At 42.2% G+C, this 19,873-nt stretch overlaps 1 protein-coding gene across 1 annotated transcript in view; it reads right to left on the bottom strand.

Moving 5' to 3' along the window:
* The window catches only part of LOC126188009 (probable 2-oxoglutarate dehydrogenase E1 component DHKTD1 homolog, mitochondrial), a 356,616-nt gene that overhangs the window by 16,360 nt on the left and 320,383 nt on the right, over positions 1-19,873 (bottom strand). The window contains exons 17-18 of the mRNA XM_049929425.1: positions 11,303-11,491; positions 11,001-11,086 (exon numbers count right to left, since the gene is read on the bottom strand). Of these exons, the coding sequence (XP_049785382.1) occupies positions 11,001-11,086; positions 11,303-11,491 (275 nt within the window). The remainder of the gene's footprint in view (positions 1-11,000; positions 11,087-11,302; positions 11,492-19,873) is intronic.

Raw genomic sequence — 19,873 nt, forward strand, 5'->3', positions numbered from 1 at the left:
TTTGTACAATATCTAGAATGCGTTGAATAAGTACTCAAAGAGGAGGAAAGTGTGAGAAGAGAGCATCGCCCTCCTGTTAGGCAGAATGACAATCGCACTGATGTAAACATAAGCAGAATGAGTGTGCAGAGAGGAGGCGGATATCGAGGTAGGTCACGAGGGAGAGGCAGGACATATGATAATCGGGTCAATGACCGGGGGCAGTACGGAGACGGCCGACAGATGTCAGGAGGTGATGCAACCAGCTGGCAAAGGACGTCAGCGGTGACGCACCACGGTTGGAAAACTTGTAGCTGTCTACGATTATGCTAGCGTTCATAGACAACGGCATTCCCAGTTAAACCCGCTGGCAAAACCATCCATAAGAAAGGCACCAGTAAAACCACCTAGCATTAATATAGTTGCTACGAAAGAAGGGAAGAATAACGGGGAGCAACAAGAGACAGCAGAATCAATTAAAGTAGAGTTAATGGGGTACAGTAATATTAACAATAAGAGTAAGAACACGATTGTCGAAGAAATAAGTACTGATAATAAGGTTTTGAATCAGGAGGTGAAGGTAAATCTGCACAGCGAAACAGATGAGGATCTGTCTGACAGTGGTGGAAACAGAAATGAAGCAGAGGTCAAAGATGTGCTTAATAGGTTATTTGAAGTAGTTGAGGGTTGTAAAGAAGAAATGAAGAAGGAAGAAGTGGAGGATATATATATATATATATATATATATATATATATATATATATATATATATATATATATATATATATATATATATATATATATATATATATATATATATATATATATATTATATTATATTATATTATATTGCTGACAACACCTGGGTTAGGGTCGCAGAAACAGAGGTGAGTAAAGGAAGAGAAACACTAGAGAGATGTTTTGATTTAGCACTAGTGGACAGACTGGTAGGAGCTGCCACTAATAATAGGGATAATATTAAGCATGAGGGAGACCCTGTAAGCATGAATGTGACATCCACCCAGAAGACAGGTTTTGACAGAAGGGAAATGGTGCAGGATTTATTAGATGAAGTAAAACCTGATATCAAAAAAGAGTACTTAGGACAGCCAATAATAGAGTTAAGTGTATTAAATGAAAAGGTAAAGTGTTTAATAGATACAGGATCAGAGGTGTGTGCTGTGTCAAAAAATTTTGTGAATGGACTCCCAGATAATAAACAAGTAGTAAAGATGCCAGTAAGTGGCTTAAATATAATTGTAGCAACAGGAAAAACCAAGAAGGTGGTAAAGCATGAAGTATTCCTACCCATAGTTGTAAAGGGGGTAGTAATTAAGCAGAACTTCTTAGTAATAAGTGGACTAAGTGTAGACACGCTGGTGGGTGCTGATTTTCTTAGTAAACATGCAGGATGGGTAAATTTTGGGACAAATGATGTAATGGTTAGAATTGATGGTAACCTTATAGCAATAACCTTCATAGGTAAGAGACCATGTGATGATACAGAACTGAATGACTTTCCAATCCATATTTACAAGACCACAAAACTGATGAAAGGCTACAACGAGCACGGTGGAGGTAAAGAAGTTGATCCGTCTGAGTTGGATAGCATCAGAGATGAAAAATACCTCAGAGGGCTTTGCACTCTTTGCAGAGCTAAGTGCGTGATGAGCACTAGGTCTCGAGTCGTATGACAATACTATTTCCTTTCATTTCGTATTGTCAACCTTCCCCTTATTTCATTCAGAAACTTTTTACTATCTTCTTTCTTTCTTCACTATCTAGTGTTATAGAGAGTACCAGGAGGTTGTTTTGGGAAGACAGGCAGGGTGTGGCCTGCATAATGTCAGTAAAGAAGTGAGAGGTTAGGTGTTGCCTTCAGTCGTAGTATTAAGTATGTGAATAAATGGTCTGAGAACCTCGGGAGGTTGTTTTAGTAAGGGAGGTTAAGGTATGATACAGAGCAGCAAGGCTGTCTGAAAAATAATGGTAATATGTTGTAAGAAAAATATTTGTGTAAGGTAATGAGAAAATGTTTCAATAAGAATGTATGTGAGGAAATAATTACAGAGCAGCAAGGCTGGCTGTAAAACGATGGTAATGTGTAACAGAGCAGTAAAAGTGTTGCCTGCTAAATAATAATAAACAAAGGAGTAAGAGGCAAGGTGTTGCCTGCTCAATGTTGGTAAAAGAAGGAGAGGCTATGTTTGTAAATGGTTAAGTAAACAAAAACAGGATCAAAGCTTAAAAACAGGTGGATGTGCAAATGAGAGAAGTGAGAAGGAACCTTACGTGACCCAGAATAAATTGAGATGTTATTAACCATTACTAACCTGAGTGAGTGTAGTATGAATATGACTATGTAACAAATACTGAATGTGACTAGAGAAACCTGATGTTGAATTTTGTGAAACCTGAGTTGGAGATTATTGTAACAGAGCAGCAAAAGGCTGGCTTGGGAAACCCTAAGTTGACTTTAGTCAAGAGGAACCCATATATGAATATGAACCATTCAAGTGCCCCAGAAGTCAATAGAAAAATTTTAAGATTAGTAGTTTTAAGGAATGTGTAGTGTTTATATGTGTTTTTATATGTTGCTTTTCTTGTACAGGACTGCAGGAGATTGCTGGAAAAAAGTTGTATACATATATGAATAATTTTGTGTTTTGTAAGGTTGCGTGGTGTACCGGATTTGGAGAGTCATAAGCATTGGCTGAAATTTGAAGTGTATTTGCATACTATTTGTTAGAAATAATTTATATATATTTATATGTAACAGTAACTTGTTTGATTCATTGCGATGAAAAAAAAATTGAAGAAAAATTAATAGTAAATGTGCCACTTTCGTACTGCTTGTGGGAAAGTTAGTTCACTTTTAACTAAAAAAGGGTATTTGTAAATGGAAATATTGGAAAGAAAATTTTGCATGATGACTTGGAAAAGGAGGGTTATTCAGTAAGAGTCATGAAAACTATGATTAAAGTAATTTTGAGAGGGTTATTGTGTTAGGTTAAGATGTAGCATTTAAGGATGGAAACTGAGGCCAGCTGAATTTTTCAGGTGCGCTGGCGTAAGGTTGTAGTAGCATGAGATTCATATGGACCTCCAAAGCAGGACTGAGTTGGACAACGAGTGCTAGCAGAAGTGAAAAGTGTAAGTGTTCAGAAGTGACGCTCACCAAAGCGATTATGTTGTTAGTGTGCGTGTGATGTAAAAAGAGTGTATTGTAGGTTTGTTTCTTTTTCAGCAACTTGTAAAAAAAAAAAAAAAAAAACATATATGTCTACAGTTAACTGATTGTAGGTCATCGGCCCTAGATATTGATGAATGAAATATACACAGAACCAGAAATGACAAATAATAATGGTTAAAGCAAATCTTTAATAGAAAAATATTAAGAAACAAAAATTTGTTAAGAAATTAAAAATTTTAGTTCCTCAGGAGGTGTGTGGCGTCGCAACTAGTGCGCGTGCGCCCATTTGTCCATTAAAAGCTTTACTTCAGAATGTATGTGGGCTGCAATGTAAGCCGGTAGAGTATTATACGGTCAGTAACGGACGAGTTGTGTCCTGCAGTCTGACATCACGACCATCTGTTGCAGCTGCGCGTGTGAAAGCAGTGGAGTGGTGCTGGCAGGCCACTTACATTATACGAAACTAAAAATATTAATAACTAATAAAGGGATAACCTGAGGAACCTCATATTTGATGTACAACCTTCTGTTGTGAAAACAAACAATATGTCAAAGACTGAGATCAAAAATAGTTGTATTTTGGAAGTTAGTAAAATTCCATTAAAAAAACGTAATTTTCCGACAGTTAAGAATTTAAATAAATACAGTGATGTAATAGTTCACCTTCAGTGACTATGTACAATGATCTGATAACACTTTCAGTGTTCATATATGAATTTGGAAAGTTTTTAGTTTCAGAAAACCTCTGTGACTTTTCTATAATAATAATTTCAAGAATTCTAAGTAAATATGTGTATTGTGTGTTAGGGTGCGTGTGAATGAGAATGTGTGCATGAGAGTATGTGGGACGTTTGGCATTATTAAAAATCATTCATGTAATTCTCTACAGGAACTGGCAAGTGTTCCAACTCTGTAACGTGGGAGCGAATCCACTTGTGGTTCCCCTACTAGTGAATGTCAGATGTCCAAGTATGTATGCTTATGTATAAGACAGCCAGAACATTCGCGACTACGTAATAAATTTCCAGATATAGCGTAAAGCTTATAGTTCATTTTGTTTTGTTTATTTAATTAGAGAGTTTTGTGTTACTTAATTTGATGACGTCAATGAGCCTAGAGAAGTGGTTGGTGCTTGCTAGTATTTTGGCGCGAGCCGCGCCCTAGAAGTGAGTTCTCATTGGTCGTAAGTGCTGACAGCCAATGAGAAGTGAGACGGTTGTCCGCCTACTGAGGTGAAATAGTTTTGAGTGTGGGAGAGTGAGAGGAGAGTCGCGAGCTAGGTTTGATTGGAGGCGGTTATGCTGGATGTGACTTTTCGCATTATGTGTAAGATGAAGTCTCGGGATGACTTCCGTGTTATGGTCCAGTGTTAATGGTATCTGGTAGTGACCAGAAACTGTTAATGAAAACTTTAGAGTGTTGTGATAATTCGTTCCGACGAAAATTGCGAGTGAACTTTGAATTATATAGCGTGGCGGTACTGAGTATATTCTTACTGAGTATTTTATGGCGAGCATAAACTTTAACTAAAGACAGCCACTGAATGTCGTGTGCACAAGTAATTGGCCGATCATTGAGTGTGTTACAAGTAATTGGTTTCAGAATTTGGGAAGGTAAAAGTTCTGGCTGTTTTAGGTATGGTGATAACTGTGAGCAGAAATTTAGTAATTTTTGTAAATGTGGGCTGATGATCTTGCTTAACGACAATAAAGATCTATTGAAGGTTTAAATTTGAACTTCATGTTTAAAGTACGAGTGACACCCCCTTTCCGAATCATTTCTTTAAAGTACATAGAAAATTTTCAGCAAATTTTACTCATAGCGGCCTCCGGCGTGTAGCTATGAGGTTACAGTTTCCTCAACACTGCTTTTCTGTGATCTCGTAAGTAGCTGCAGTCAGGAGTTTATGTGCAAAGATCTACCGCTGTAAAGAGGTAGGTGAACAAAAATTATAAAAGAAATAGCATTGCAGCAGCAACGTATAATCCGTCGCAATTGGTGCATTGCACGCACGCACGTAAAAAATCCGTCGCAGGAGTACATCGAAAAATTTCAAAGAAAGGCAAAGGCAGCACATTTTGTATTATCGCAAAATATGGAAGAGAGTGTCACAGAAATGATACAGGATTTGGGCTGGAAATCATTAAAAGAAAGGCATTTTTTGTTGCGACGTTCTCACAAAATTCCAATCACCAACTTTCTCCTCCGAATGCGAAAATATTTTGTTGACACTGACCTACATAGGGCGGAATGATCACTATGATAAAAAAAAAGGGAAATCAGAGCTCGTACGGAAAGATATAAGTGTTTATTCTTTCCTCATGCTATACGAGATTGGAATAATAGAGAATTGTGACGGTGGTTCAATGAACCCTCTGCCAGGCACTTAAATGTGATTTGCAAAGTATTCATGTAGATGTAGATGTAGATGTACAAAACTACTACATGTCAACATTTAAGCACAGCTCTAGAGCATAAAATAATACAAATTTAACATAAAAGAACTTGTCATTAAAACAACAATTATCCTGCAGGTCAATCAGTTATGTATGCACATGCACAGGGGCACTTTCAACTGAAACAGCAAATGGTCTAAGATTAGCGGTGTCCTCAAAATGTTTAGAAAACTATCCCTGTAATTCTTTCAAGGACCCAATGAATTCTTCAAACCTTGTGTTTTCTTTAATGCTAGTGAGCCTAGGGAACTGGATTCCATTTGTCAGAATGTGTCGCTTTCCACAATGTGATTTTCTTTTTAAACACATCCCCATAAAATGAGACAAAAGCTGCTTCTTACATTGCAATGTCTTATTGTGGGCAGTGGGCAGCCAAGTCCATTTAAACTGTGAGGTGCGCAACCCATTCCAGATATCCTAATTTTTGTTCCTGCACACTTTTTTCTTCATGAATTCAGCATTATCAAGTTTTAAGTTGAAAAATCATTACAGGCATGCTCCCTGACTTAACCAACATTCTTAATTTCAATGATTGCTTCACAGCCTGTGCCATCTGGATTCATCCCATCAACACCAGCTTTTCTGAATTGTGCATGTGGTAACTCTTCCTGTAATATATCCTGTGTTCCCATAACCCTCCTGGAATCAAATTTCATTACATTGTCCTTCACCCACCTATCACTTTCCCTGTTCCTGTTCCACATCCTTCTATTCCACAAGCACACCCCCAGTCATTTTTACTTCTCTCCTTTTCCACCCCCCCCTCCCCCTCACCCTCCCTGCACTCCATTGTTGAATCTCTCAACTGCACCTAGCTGCCCTACCCTTTCTCCGTCTTGTTCCTGTATGCTCCCACAAACAGCACTTTACTGCCCCCACCTGTACCCTGCTCTCCCCCCCTCCCCCCTCTCCTGCGCCAGCCTCTTCCTTACACACATGGCCACTGTCTTTGTTTGAAGGGGTCAGACTGTGAGCAACTGCACATGATGGGAGAAACTGGTGGTGGGGACCACCTATTTCTCCCATCATGTGCAGTTGCTCACAGTCTGACCCCTTCAACCAAAGACAGTGGCCATGTGAGTGTGTGAGCTGCATTTGCGTGAATGTGTGTGTGTATGTTTTCTGTTTCAGAAGAAGCCCTTCTAGGCAAAAGCTTACGTGTTCAATAGTCTTTTTGTGGTGCCTGTCTGTTGTTTAACATCTCTGCTATGTGGTGAGTAGCAAACTACTCTTTTCATAATTCTGTCACTGTTCCATCCTGGATAATCCACTGTTTGATTTTGCCTAATGGTTTTTCTTCCATCCTGTAACCCAATGCTGTTTTTCTTTGTTAGTATTTTCTAATGCTCCTATACTCAGTGTCTGTCCTTTCCTTTCTCTTCTTTCCTGTGTTCTATATGTTGCCTTCCAAACAGCACTCCACCCTCTCACTTACGGGCCACACTGTATCAGCCGTCCCCTCCACACACAACATGTGGCTACAAGACTGTGTTGATAGTTGGTGCAGCATCTCATGTGCCACATTACTCAAGCGAACATCATTAATCCTTGAACATTAAATTGATCACTCTCCTTGGGTCACTCTAATGTATTTTCGTTTGTTGTTTTCCTTACTTTCCTGTGTCACACGAACTTCTACCTCATCCTTTCCCCCCTCCCCCCACTCTTGCTGCCCTCTTATTCCAGTTCATGCATACTAATCTGATGTGAACTAGGTACATGTGCTGTCCCCCACCTTCATATAAATCCACCCACAGACCTGCACCTCATGTTACACTCTTCTTATTTATTTTTATCTTTGATCTCATTGCATTTTCATGATGACTTTAGTTCACTTTTGCCTTTCCCTATTGGCCTACACCCTCAGGTTCCATATTGCTTCTCCCTATGTAATCTTTCCTCTTTTTTTCTTTTTCTCACATATTTTGGTGCACTTTTGTGAAATTTTTTGCATGTATTTCTACGTTATTTACATATTTTTATGCATATTTATGCTCCATCACATATCCTTTTTCCTTCCATCTGTGTCAATACAGAAAAGTTTCCTCACCCCTAGCTGCAACCCAGTCCCACATACAGCTCCTGCACTGTTGCTTGGCTCATGGAACCTCTGCTCCCCCAAATATGACCTCTACCTGTTCAGATTCCACCAGTCCTTAACTCTCGCCAACACAGTCCCCCTGAACCATGTCAATCAGGACCAAACCTCCTTACAGTACCTCTTCTCCATCCATAAATTTCTGATATTGTGTGGTCCCAAATTCCTGGATCCCATCTAACACATAGCTCCTCCAGGAACTAGAACAAAATGCACAGTGCTGACCTGTTTACTTCCTACTTCCATCTTGGACTACCGCTATCCACCACATCTACAGCAGCCTCCAAATCTCCCCAACATCACCTCATAGCAGACAAACCCTGTCTTGCAAACCTACTTCATTTACCCCACTCTCAAAAACTCCCTCCCCTCTCCCCACCACCATAGAGAATTCAGAATCTTAACGGACCCAAAACACGGTCATGAACCTTTCCTCCAAAAGCCTTAGCCCTGCAAAAGAATCAGTGCTTTCCAAAGGCCTCACCTTTTCCTCCACTCCCAAATTCAACATCCTGGACTTGTTAAAGACTCACTCTCCTTTTCCCAGCCCATACAGTGGAAAAACCTTTTTTGCCACCAACCCTACTAATCAGACTTTACCTAAGACCAATGTGTTCCCTTTCTTACTCAGTCCACTCCTCCTGCCAACCATGATCTACCCCCACTGCCCCCAAATCACTCCATGTTAACTTTCCAGAATTTCTTAACCTTGAACCTTGCCTCACCAGCATTCCTTAAATCCCTCAATGTGCAAACCAAACTTAAACAAACAGAAAAAATCGCAATCCACCACCTAAAATCTGATCCCAACCTTATCATCCTACCTGCTGACAAACACACCACCACTGTTGTTTTGAACTGCAAGGATTATCTGACAGAAAGATGCTGCCAGCTGTCAGTTTGATCCAACCACCAACCCTTCAACAGTGACCACATTCCAGACACCTAACAGGATCTCCAGTCTCTCCTCAAATCCTTAGGCCCATCCGAACCTCTCCCAGTTATCTCTCTCTCTTCTCAACCCTGCCACTCCCCGCAGTCCTACCTTCTACATGCTTCCTAAAGACCATAAACACAACCACCCAGGATGCCCCATAGTAGCCAGTTACTGTGCCACCAGTGAGACAATCTCTGCTCTCATGGACCAGTACTCTCAGCCTATTTCCTGCAACCTATCCTCCTATACAAAAGATACCAACCATTTCCTCCACAGATTCTCCACAGTTCCTGTTCCTTTACAACATGGTGCTCTGCTCCTCACTATTGATGCCACCTCTCTTTACACTAATATCCCTAATGCCCAAGGTCTAGCCACTATTCAACTCTACCTTTCCCAGTGGCATATGGATTCCAAACTTACGACTTCCTTCCTGGTCACCATGACCAATTACATCCTCACCCACAATTAGTTCTCCTTTGAATGCCTCTCCTACATACATATCCAGGGTATGACAATGGACACACACATGGCACTATCCTACGCCATTCATTTGCCATCTAGAGCAATCCTTCCTAACCATCCAGAAGTTCACCCCTCACTTGTTTCAGATTCACTGAGGACCCCTCACCTGGTGCAGATCATTGATGTCATCTTCATGATCTGGAATGAGGTTGAGGACACCCTATCCACATTCCTTCAGAACCTCAACACCTTATCTCCCATTTGCTTCATCTGGTCCTCATCAACCCAAAAAGCACCATCCTCAATGTTGACCCTCACCTGCATAAGTACCTCCATCCATATCAAACCTACCAACCACCAGCAATACCTCCACTCAGCTGCCACCCACCCCATACCAAGAAGTCCCTTCCATACAGCCTAGCCACCCACGGCTGTTGCATCTGTAGTGAGAAGCAGTCCCTCTCAAAATATACCAAGGGTCTCAATACAGCCTCCACAGACCGTAATTACCCTCCCAACATTGTACAGAAACAGATCTCCCGTGCCTTATCCCTCCCGTCACCCAGCACCTTCCAAAGCCCCACCATCCGGCCATAGAGGAGCATTCCCTTCATTATTCAATACCACTCAGGACTGGAGCAACTGAATCACATTCTCCACCAGGGTTTCCACTACCTCTTGTCATGCCATGAAATGAGGTTGTCTTACCCACTATCCTCCCCATCCATCCCACAGTGGTTTTCCACCACCTACCAAACCTACACGATATCCTCGTCCATTCGTACACAAGTCCTGTTCCCAACTCCTTTGTCTCATGTCTCATATCCCTGTAATAGACCTAGAAGCAAGAGATGTTCTTACATCCTCCCATCACCATCTACTCCAGTCTGATCACAAGCATCACTTATTGATCAAAGGCAGGGATACCTGTGAAAACAGTCATATGATCTACAACATAAGCTGCTACCACTGTGCTTCATTCTACGTGGGCATGACAACTGGCAAGTTGTCTGTCCGCATGAATGACCAAGAAACAGCTGGACCATCCAGTTGCTGAGCACACTGCCCAACATGATGTCCTTCATTTTAATGACTGCTTCACAGCCTGTGCCATCTGTGTCCTTCCTACCAACACCAGTTTTCTGAACTGCATAGGTGGGAACTCTCCCTTAAATATATCCTACATTCCCATAACCCTCCTTGCCTCACCCTTCCTTAGCAAGTGTTCTTCATTCACCTATCCCCTTCCCTGTTCCCACTCCACAGCTTTCTGTTCCACTAGCAAACCCACAGTCTTTTACTTGTCTCCTTTTATAGCTAAATCTATGAGCAAACATCCATGGGTGTACTGCCAGCTGGACACAATGAACCAGCAGTACACCTGTGCACTGTTCGATCAACGATTACGCCAGGAGAAACTCAATAACTAAATCTATGAAAATTCGTCTTTCAGTCCTCAGTTACATATAAATAAATATGTATTAGGGGATGAAAGTTTCTACAGAAATGTCTCCATGAGAATACAAAAGGCATGATTAACAAAAACATTGGACTCCAATTATCACACTTGCTTTTGGTTAGAAGTACATTTAGAAAAGACTGTGGTTCTAAGGCCTTAATTATTGTAGAAGTTTAAAAGGTGTTGCAATTTGTGAACAACGCAGAAATTCAATTTAAAAAAATCTGTGCAGATCATGCAGTCTGCACAAGTGAAGCAGTAGGCACTAAGGTAGTTTATAATAATTGCCCAAACCCAAAATTCCAAACAGCAACTTCAAGGAATAATACAAAATATAATCACAGAATATAACTTTACTAATAGGCCTTGACTCTCCAACTATATAATCTTTAATTATTCAGTGTTCATCATACCTTTCTACCAAGAAGATTTTCAAATCGAGTTCTTGCAAAATTCCATGCACCCATGTTCTGATGTTCTTCTTGACTCCAAATGAACACTACAACCAGAAAAAAATATCTTGAACACAATGATATCCTTACATTTCTTCAGTATCTCTAGATTGATCTAATGTTCAAACTTCAAGCACCCATGTGCACATTTACTCAACTGTTAATCATGAATAAAATCAGGAAGAATGTCAATGAGTAACACATTTTGCCTTCCGCAACATCTAGGTGCATCAAACATATTTGCATCTAAGACTTCCATTTACCTTTTGCAAACTTATATTTTGCAATTTCCTGTTGTAACTGCTTAAGAGGGAAAGGTGACAGTCCTTCCACTCTCACAATTGCGACATCTTTCACATTTAACTTCTGTCTCTGTGCTTCCAGAGCATAGTAATGTTTTCCACTGACAAATATAATTTTTGTTACATTCTGTGCATTCACTTTATCATCCCCTGGAAAAAATAAAACCTTCATTATCTGTGTCAGGTTATACTACAAATATTGCATAACAACTTAACTTTCAAAACATTGATTAACTAAGAAGAGTCTGAATCATTATACTGTATTTAGACATCTGCACACAATGTTTACAATGATTTCATGAGACCTACAAAAATCACATGCATAAATTAAACCTCATTAATTTATTAAGAATGCAATCAATGCATAAAGTATATTTCAGAACTTTATGTACAACATAATATTATAAAATGAAAGCTGTCATAAAGTTTACATTGGCATTTACATAAAGTGTTAAATTGAGAAAATTTTCTGCCACTCATTTGACATAAAATGTATATCTATTCGCACTGAAAGGAGTGCATGGTTCATTAATCTGAAGTACAGGAACATCTACATCTACTTTTACATGGATACTCTGCATATCACATTTAAGTGCCTGGCAGATGGTTCATCGAACACTTTCTAAATAATTATCTATTATTCCAGTCTTGTACAGTATGTGGAAAAAAAACAAACACCTATATCTTTTTGTGTGAGTTCTGATTTCCCTTATGTTATTATGGTGATCATTTTTCCCGATGCAGGTCAGCATGAACAAAGTATTTTCATATTTGGAAGAGAAAGTTGGTGATTGAAATTTCATGAGAAGATTCCACCACAATGAAAAACTCCTTTGTTTTAGTGATGGCCACCTCAAATCCCGTATCATTTCAGTGACACTATCTCCCCTATTTTGTGATAATACAAGATGTGCTGCCCTTCTTTGAACTTTCTAGGTGTACTCTGTCAATCCCATCTGATAAGGATCCTACACCACACAGCAGTATTCTAAAAGAGGATGGAAAATCGTAAAGCAGGCAGTCTCTTTAGTAGATCTGTTACATTTTCTAAGTGTCCTGTCAATAAAATGTAGTCTTTGGTTAGCCTTTCCCACAATATCTTCTAAGTGTTCCTTCCAATTTAATTAGTTCATAATTGTAATTCCTAGGTATTTACGGTAGTATAATTGATAGCCTTTAGATTTGACTGATTTATCATTGTAACTGAAGTGTAACAGATTCATTGTAGCACTCATGTGGATGACTTCACACTTTTCTTTATTTAGGGTCAATTGTCAATTTTGCACCATTCAGGTATCTTTTCTAAATTGTTCTGCAATTTGTTTTGATCTTCTGATGACTTTATAAGTCGACAAGTGACAGCATTGTCTGCAAACAACCCAAGATGGCTACTCAGATTGTCTTTTAAATATTTTATATAGATAAGAAACAGCAAAGAGCCTATAACAATACCTTGGGGAATGCCAGAAATCACTTCTGTTTTACTCAATGACTTTCCGACAATTACTATGAACTGTGGCCTCTCTGACAGGAAATCATGAATGCGGTCACATAAATGAGACGATATTCCAAAAGCACACAATTTCACTACAAGCTGCTTATGTGGTACAGTGTCAAAAGCCTTCTGGAAGTCTAGATGGAATCAATTTGAATTTCCTTGTCAATAGCACTCAGCACTTTGTGTGAGTAAAGAGCTAGTTGTGTTTAACAAGAACAATGTTTCCTAAACCCGTGCTGACTTGCATCAATAGACCATTTTCTTCATGGTAATACCTAAAGCTGGAACACAATATATGTTCCAAAATCCTGCTGCATATCAATGTAATGATATGGACCTGTAATTTAGTGGATTATTCCTAGTACTTTTGTTGAATATTGGTGTGACCTGTGCAACTTTCCAGTCTTTGGATACAGACAGACCTTTCGTTGAGCAAATGGTTGTATATGATTGTCACATAGGAGCTACTGTAGCAGCATATGCCGAAGAAAACACATGAAAGTAACAATACACATCTCATCATGCCCCGTCAAACAAAAATTTCCTTCAACACTCTTCTCGTGTTTTGGTGCAGGAAGAGGTTCACCAATATATCTGCCACTTTGCACTCTGCTGGTTGATATTACAGTTTCAGTGAGCAATTCAAAGAGTTTGATGTATATAATGAAACTTTATGTGGATATGTTTTGTTTTTGAATGAAAAATTAGGTTATATGCTGACTTTCCTGAAGATTAACTGTCATTAAATTATTTTACGAATGCAACAAGAAAATCTCTTACTTTGCTGCTTCAGTGAAGCTCTTGTATTGAGCAGCTGTTGATGACAGAGCAATGGCTCTATGGTTGTGTGAGCATCTTGATGATATTTGATGATATCTGATTACTTTATTAGTCTATAAACAACAGCGTCATCTGCAAACAACCTAAGATGGCTACTCAGATTGTCTCCTAAATCTTTTATATAGGTAAGAAACAACAAAGGGCCTATAACACTACCTTGGGGAAGTCCCACAATTAGGACCTAAACAACTGGAGATTACCCTTATCATTGAGACAGGTCATTACCTTGAGATTTAATTTACTGATGATGTCAATCCAATAAAAAGCTTAGAGTAAGATTATTATCTACTTTAATGTTTGTGTCTGTTCAAGAACAATTATGAATGAAGTTTTGTGGAATATAACTTACTGTATTTTATAATGGGTTCTGTAGGTTTAATTTATTAACTGTTAAAATCTAATGAGAGGTTTTTGCAATCTTCTGTTGGGTGGTAATAATAATTGGTATGGACTTTTTACAAGGGGATTTGTACTGTTTTGAATTTACTGAATGCTACATTTGAGTCTGTATCAATTTTTTGGGAAGGATGTTAGTTCAACTAGATATAACCAGTCAAGCCACTTGCTTATCCTGACTTGTCTAAAAGATTTAAAACAAGCAAAAGGTGTACCAAGCTAACAAGTCGACCCTCTTTGTCATTTAGTCCATGTATTGGACAGAAGTTACTACTTTCCTTGCTACTCTCTCCATAGGATTTCAATAGTAGTGTGTTAGAATCAGTTTCAGTGCCTGTGGGTACGAAGCTGGTGGTGTCTTTTCTGTAGAATTGGTGGACATCTCTGTCCTCTGTCTCAACACTAAAGGCACCTTCCCATAAGGTATTCTTACTTTACTGCAATATCTTTGCACTATGGTAATTGTTGAGTAATAGATGTGAGTAGCAGCTAGCATGCTGAATGGTTGTTGTGGCTGGAGTGCTGAGATATAATGAAATAGTTTGGAAGTATATGAAAAGCCGGAGTGATAAAGTGTTTGTATATATATATATATATATATTGTAAAGAGGAGGCAAGTTCAGTGTAATAAATAGTGTTTTGATGCAACTGTCGATTGTGGAGAGTTATTTACTTCATACTGATGATTGGTGCATTGTTTGACTTCAAACTTATCTGTTTGCTATTTACTCTTCCCCTCTGATTAGAGCCTTACATGTGGTGACTGAGACAGGGTACTCTTCAGTGTAGAAGTTCATGATGAGGATAAGCTGGGAGAGCTATTAAAAAGTTGAATTATGATCACAAAACAATCAAAGGCATGTGCCAACAATAGTCAGGATGGTACCTATTGCTGAGTGGTCAAGCAGTGTAGCAGACCGCAAGTCAGAATGGATTTGAATAGAATAATAAAAATGTGAATTACATAAATGGAATGTATTTGCAAAAACGAAATGTCAGAAGGAACTAAAAGAACACCTAGGAGCAGCCTTTAAAGTCATAGAGCACACCATGCCACACAGTAGTAAAAGTGCAAAATGACAAGAACTTAGTTTATAAGGAAAAAAGTAGTTTTTGCAAAGAAATGCTGAGAGAACAATTGACTGAAACAGTCATAAATTTTGAGTGTGAATAACAGATGACAATTCAAAGTGACTGTACTTTACATGTCTGTTCACACTGTTAAGACTGAACTATTACAAAATTATTCATTATGTCTGAAACTGGAGATAATGCTACATGCAATGGCATGTGTTGTTGAGAGTCAAGTAAAGGACAACAGAAGGAGAAAACAGTTATCAGAGAATTATAAATAACAAAGGTATTCAAGGCATTAATGGAAAAATAGGAAAAAGAGCTAGAGGCATTAATGGAAGAATGATGGAGAGTGCAGTAGCCACCAGAAATATCGCGGGAGGCGCACATCGGCAGGGCGCATCACGGACGGTAGTTGCCGCAAGTAGAGTCCCGTCCACCAGAGGGCACGTGAGAATTCGGATGCGACCTCTGCCGGCGTAACAACAATAACAACAACTCAGGCAGCACGGGCCGTGCCTAGTCAGTCAACATCGGGCCTGCCTAGGACTCAGTCCCGGTCTATGCTAAGTGAAGTGCTACGTGCTACATAAACGTGAACCGTGTTACTACACAATTGGCGACAAGTAGGGTCGTCCTTTCGCGTGTTGCGTCGTTGTTCCGGTTTCGTGGCTTATCCGCGGCATGGAGAATTTAGTGCGGGTTTTGGTTGAGCAGCAGACGGAGCTCATGGCCACCATGAAACAGGTGCTTCCGGCGTTGCTCTCCACACCGTCTGCTCCAGCACCGTTCCCCTCCTCCCTTTCCCCTGTATGACGAGACGGCAGAGGATTGGGACGCGTATGAACATCGCCTTCGGCAGCATTTCCAGGCGTTTCATGTTGCCGATGCGGAGGTATGTCGTGCTCTTTCCTTGTCTTGGATATCTCCCTCGCTGTATCAAGTTTTGCGGGAGCTAGCGCCATTGCAGGAACCCTCGTCCTTGTCTTTTGATGCATTGTGTTCATTACTGTCTTCATATTATCGCCGCCACATGCATGTTGTGACGGCTAGGGTCGAGTTCTATCAATGCAAAAAACAGCCCCATCAGTCTTACTGGGCGTGGGCCGCTACCCTGCACGGTCTTAGTCGCAAGTGTCATTTTGTCACGGAGCAGTCGCGAGAATCGTATGCCCACGTTATGGTGCGCGATGTCATTGTTCGTTCGGCCCCTGATAGGGAGGTCCAGCAACGGGCCCTGCAGTTAGAAGACCCTTCCCTCGAGGAAGTCCTGTCCATTGCTCAATCGTATGAAGTCTCTCACGCCGCTGGTCAACAGTTGGAAGTGTGGTGCGACATCGCGGCGGTTCAGGGCGGCGCGGCCGCATCCACTGTGTCCGGGGTGGACGACGTGCAAGCCATACAATCCGGCCATTACGGTCGCTCCCGCACGGCGCGTAAACAGAGTTCCGGCCACCGGCCCCTGTTACCGTCCTGTGCATCGTGCTATATACATCACGATCGGTCGGAGTGCCCCCAGCGTTGGGCCGTTTGTCGCAAATGTAATAAAAAAGGACACATTGCTAAAGTTTGCCGCTCAGCCTCGAAAGAATCAAAGGAAGCAGTTACAGAGGACATGGACATTGACATTCAGGAAGTTTCATCGGGCCAAGCTCCCGACGCATCGGCCCACGAACTCTTTATCGAGGTGTCGGTCCGGTTGCGCCGATTACAACTGCAAGTAGATACGGGCTCGGCGGTTTCTTTGTTGAATGCACAAACTTACTCTGACCTTGGGTCGCCCCCGTTGGCGCCAGTTTACCGGCGTCTACGCGGTTATGGTCAACAGTTCATTCCCCTGCTGGGTCAATTCACTACCGATGTGACTTACAAATCAGTCATTCAGCCTATTACTTTTATTGTTGTCAGTGATGCGAGCTCCGATAACCTTTTTGGCTTGGATGCCTTTCAAGCTTTCGGGTTTTCTATCACTGACACCATACAGTTGGTCTCCAAAGACGTTCCCTATCAATCATTAGAATCTTTGATCTCTGACTTTCCGGATATCTTTGAGGAGGGCCTGGGGCATGTTTCAGACTTTGAAGCTTACTTAACATTGAAGGCGTCGGCTCACCCGCGTTTTCTACGCGCGAGGCAGATCCCCTTGGCTCTCCGCCCTCAGGTAAAAGAAGAGCTAGACCGGCTGACAGCCCTAGGGGTCGTTCTTCCCATTTCTTCTAGTGAGTGGGTTTCGCCCCTCGTTATTGTCAGGAAACCCTCAGGAAAATTACGTCTTTGTGGCGATTTCAAGGCCACCATTAATTCCCAATTGGTGGTGGACACCTATCCTTTGCCTCATGCTGATGAATTCTTCTCCGCCGTAGCAGGAGGCCAATATTTTTCGAAAATTGATCTTTCGGAGGCTTATCATCAGATACCTCTTGATGAGGACTCCCAACGGCTGGCGGTTGTCAACACCCCGTTTGGCCTTTACCAATACCAGCGGCTGGCCTTCGGAATCTCCAGTGCCCCGGCAATATTCCAGCATTATCTTGAGCATGTCACGTCAACAATCCCTCATTGCATTAATTACCTGGACGACATAATTGTCACGGGCCACAGCATGATGGAACACTTGCACAACCTTCGCACCTTCTTTCTCAAATTCAGGTCCGTGGGCTTGCGTTGCAACCTGCGTAAGTCAAACTTCTTCCAACCGTCCATTGAGTATGTGGGCTACACAATCTCTCGGCACGGCGTCCAGCCGCTAGGAAGATTGGTCCAAGGTATCGTCGACCTTCCACGGCCCGCTTCGCTGAAGGAGTTACAAGCTTTTTTAGGCAAGATTGCATATTACCACCGCTTCATTCCCAGGTCTTCCACCATCGCCCGCCCCCTGTACTGCCTTCTGCGCAAGGGTGTTCCTTTTGATTGGTCGCCTGCATGCGAGTGAGCGTTCACCTCGTTGAAAGGCCTCCTCACGTCAGCGCCGCGTTTGGCTACTTTTGACCCCCATAAGCCGTTGGTCTTGGCTACAGGTGCTTCGCAGTATGGGGTAGGGGCAGTCCTGGCCCATCGCAACTCAGATGGTTCCGAGCAGCCACTGGCGTTTGCGTCTAAAACTCTTAGTCCCGCACAGGCCCATTACTCCCAGGTGGAAAAAGAGGCTTTGGCCATTGTCTACGCTGTTATCAAGTTTCACCCTTTCTTGTATGGCACGAAGTTTCAGTTAATCACTGACCATAAGCCATTAATATCGTTATTTGGCCCCGCCCCTCAGATTCCGGATAGGGCGGTTCACAGACTACAGCGCTGGGCCTTGTTCCTCTCTAAGTACCATTATGACATTCATTTTTGCCCTACTGGACAGCATGCCAACGCAGACGCTCTTTCCCGTCTTCCGGTGGGCCCAGATCCTAAGTTCGATCGAGAGGAGATTATGTGTCTTCATTTGGATGTGGCGTCCCACCAAGCGGTTGATGGCTTCCCGATCACTAGTTCTAGAGTCGCCAGGGAAACGGCAGCTGACCCGGTTCTCCGGCAAGTGGTTCACCTCATTCAGCAGGGGTGGTCATCCCGATCTCCAGGCCGGGCCTCAGACCCTCTTCGTAATTATTTTGTTCTATGAGACCACCTCTCCGTCTTGGAAGGAGTTCTCCTTCTGGCTACTGATGATACAGCTCCTCGCGTGGTTGTTCCTGCAAGTTTGCGACGGGAAGTCCTCACGTTATTACATGAGGGGCACTGGGGTGTTTCCCGTACTAAAACCTTGGCTTGCCGACATGTGTACTGGCCCGGTATTGACAGAGAAATTGAGCACTTAGTGGCTGCCTGTTCCCAGTGTGTGAGCCAACAGGCATCTCCCAGGTCAGCGTTCTCTTCCTGGGCGCCTGCAACCCAGGCATGGGAATGTGTTCACATTGATTTTGCGGGCCCGTTTCTCAATGGCTTTTGCTTCATTGTCATTGATCCTTATTCCCGATTTCCATATGTGGTTCGCTGCTCCTCAACCACTTCAGAGGTTGTAATCCAGGCACTAGCAAAAATCTTTTCTGTGGAAGGTCTGCCAGTCACCCTGGTCTCAGACAATGGACCTCAGTTTATGTCGCAGACCTTCCAGGATTTTTGTAGGCGCTTTGGTATTCGGCATGTTTGCTCTCCCCCCTTTCATCCACAATTGCATGGGGAAGCCATGCACATGGTGCGCACGTTTAAGACACAGATGAAAAAGTATGTGCACGAATTTCCTGCAGAGGAGGCGTTGACATTTTTCCTGATGGCATACCGGACCACACCAATGGGAGAACGCAGCCCCGCAGAGCTCCTCCACGGGCGCCAACCTAGGACTCTGCTGCACCTCCTTCGGCCTGGTCCTCACCAGTCTTCGCAAAATGGAGTACCCGGCTTTCCACCGGGTATGTCGGTCTGGGCACGTGGGTTTGGTTGCAATCCATGTTGGATACCGGCAATGGTCCTGCGCCGAAATGGCCACCGGCTCTATACCTTGCACATGGGGGATCGGGAGGTACGTCATCACCAAAATCAGCTTCGTCCACGTTTGGGCCCCCACCCCTCGAGCGCTGGCTTCCCCATTGCTGGCACCTGTGTTGGTTTCTCAGGGGACGCTCCCACCTCTCCCCCCTGTGATTCCGCCGCACCGCGATGGCTCTCAGCCTTGGCAGCCTCCAGTCGCTCCAGCACCGGCATCGCCATCATTAGCGATGCCCCAGCGAGAGCCTGCCCCC

This window comes from Schistocerca cancellata, chromosome 5 (genome assembly GCF_023864275.1).
Source record: "Schistocerca cancellata isolate TAMUIC-IGC-003103 chromosome 5, iqSchCanc2.1, whole genome shotgun sequence".
NCBI classification, from domain to species: domain Eukaryota; kingdom Metazoa; phylum Arthropoda; class Insecta; order Orthoptera; family Acrididae; genus Schistocerca; species Schistocerca cancellata.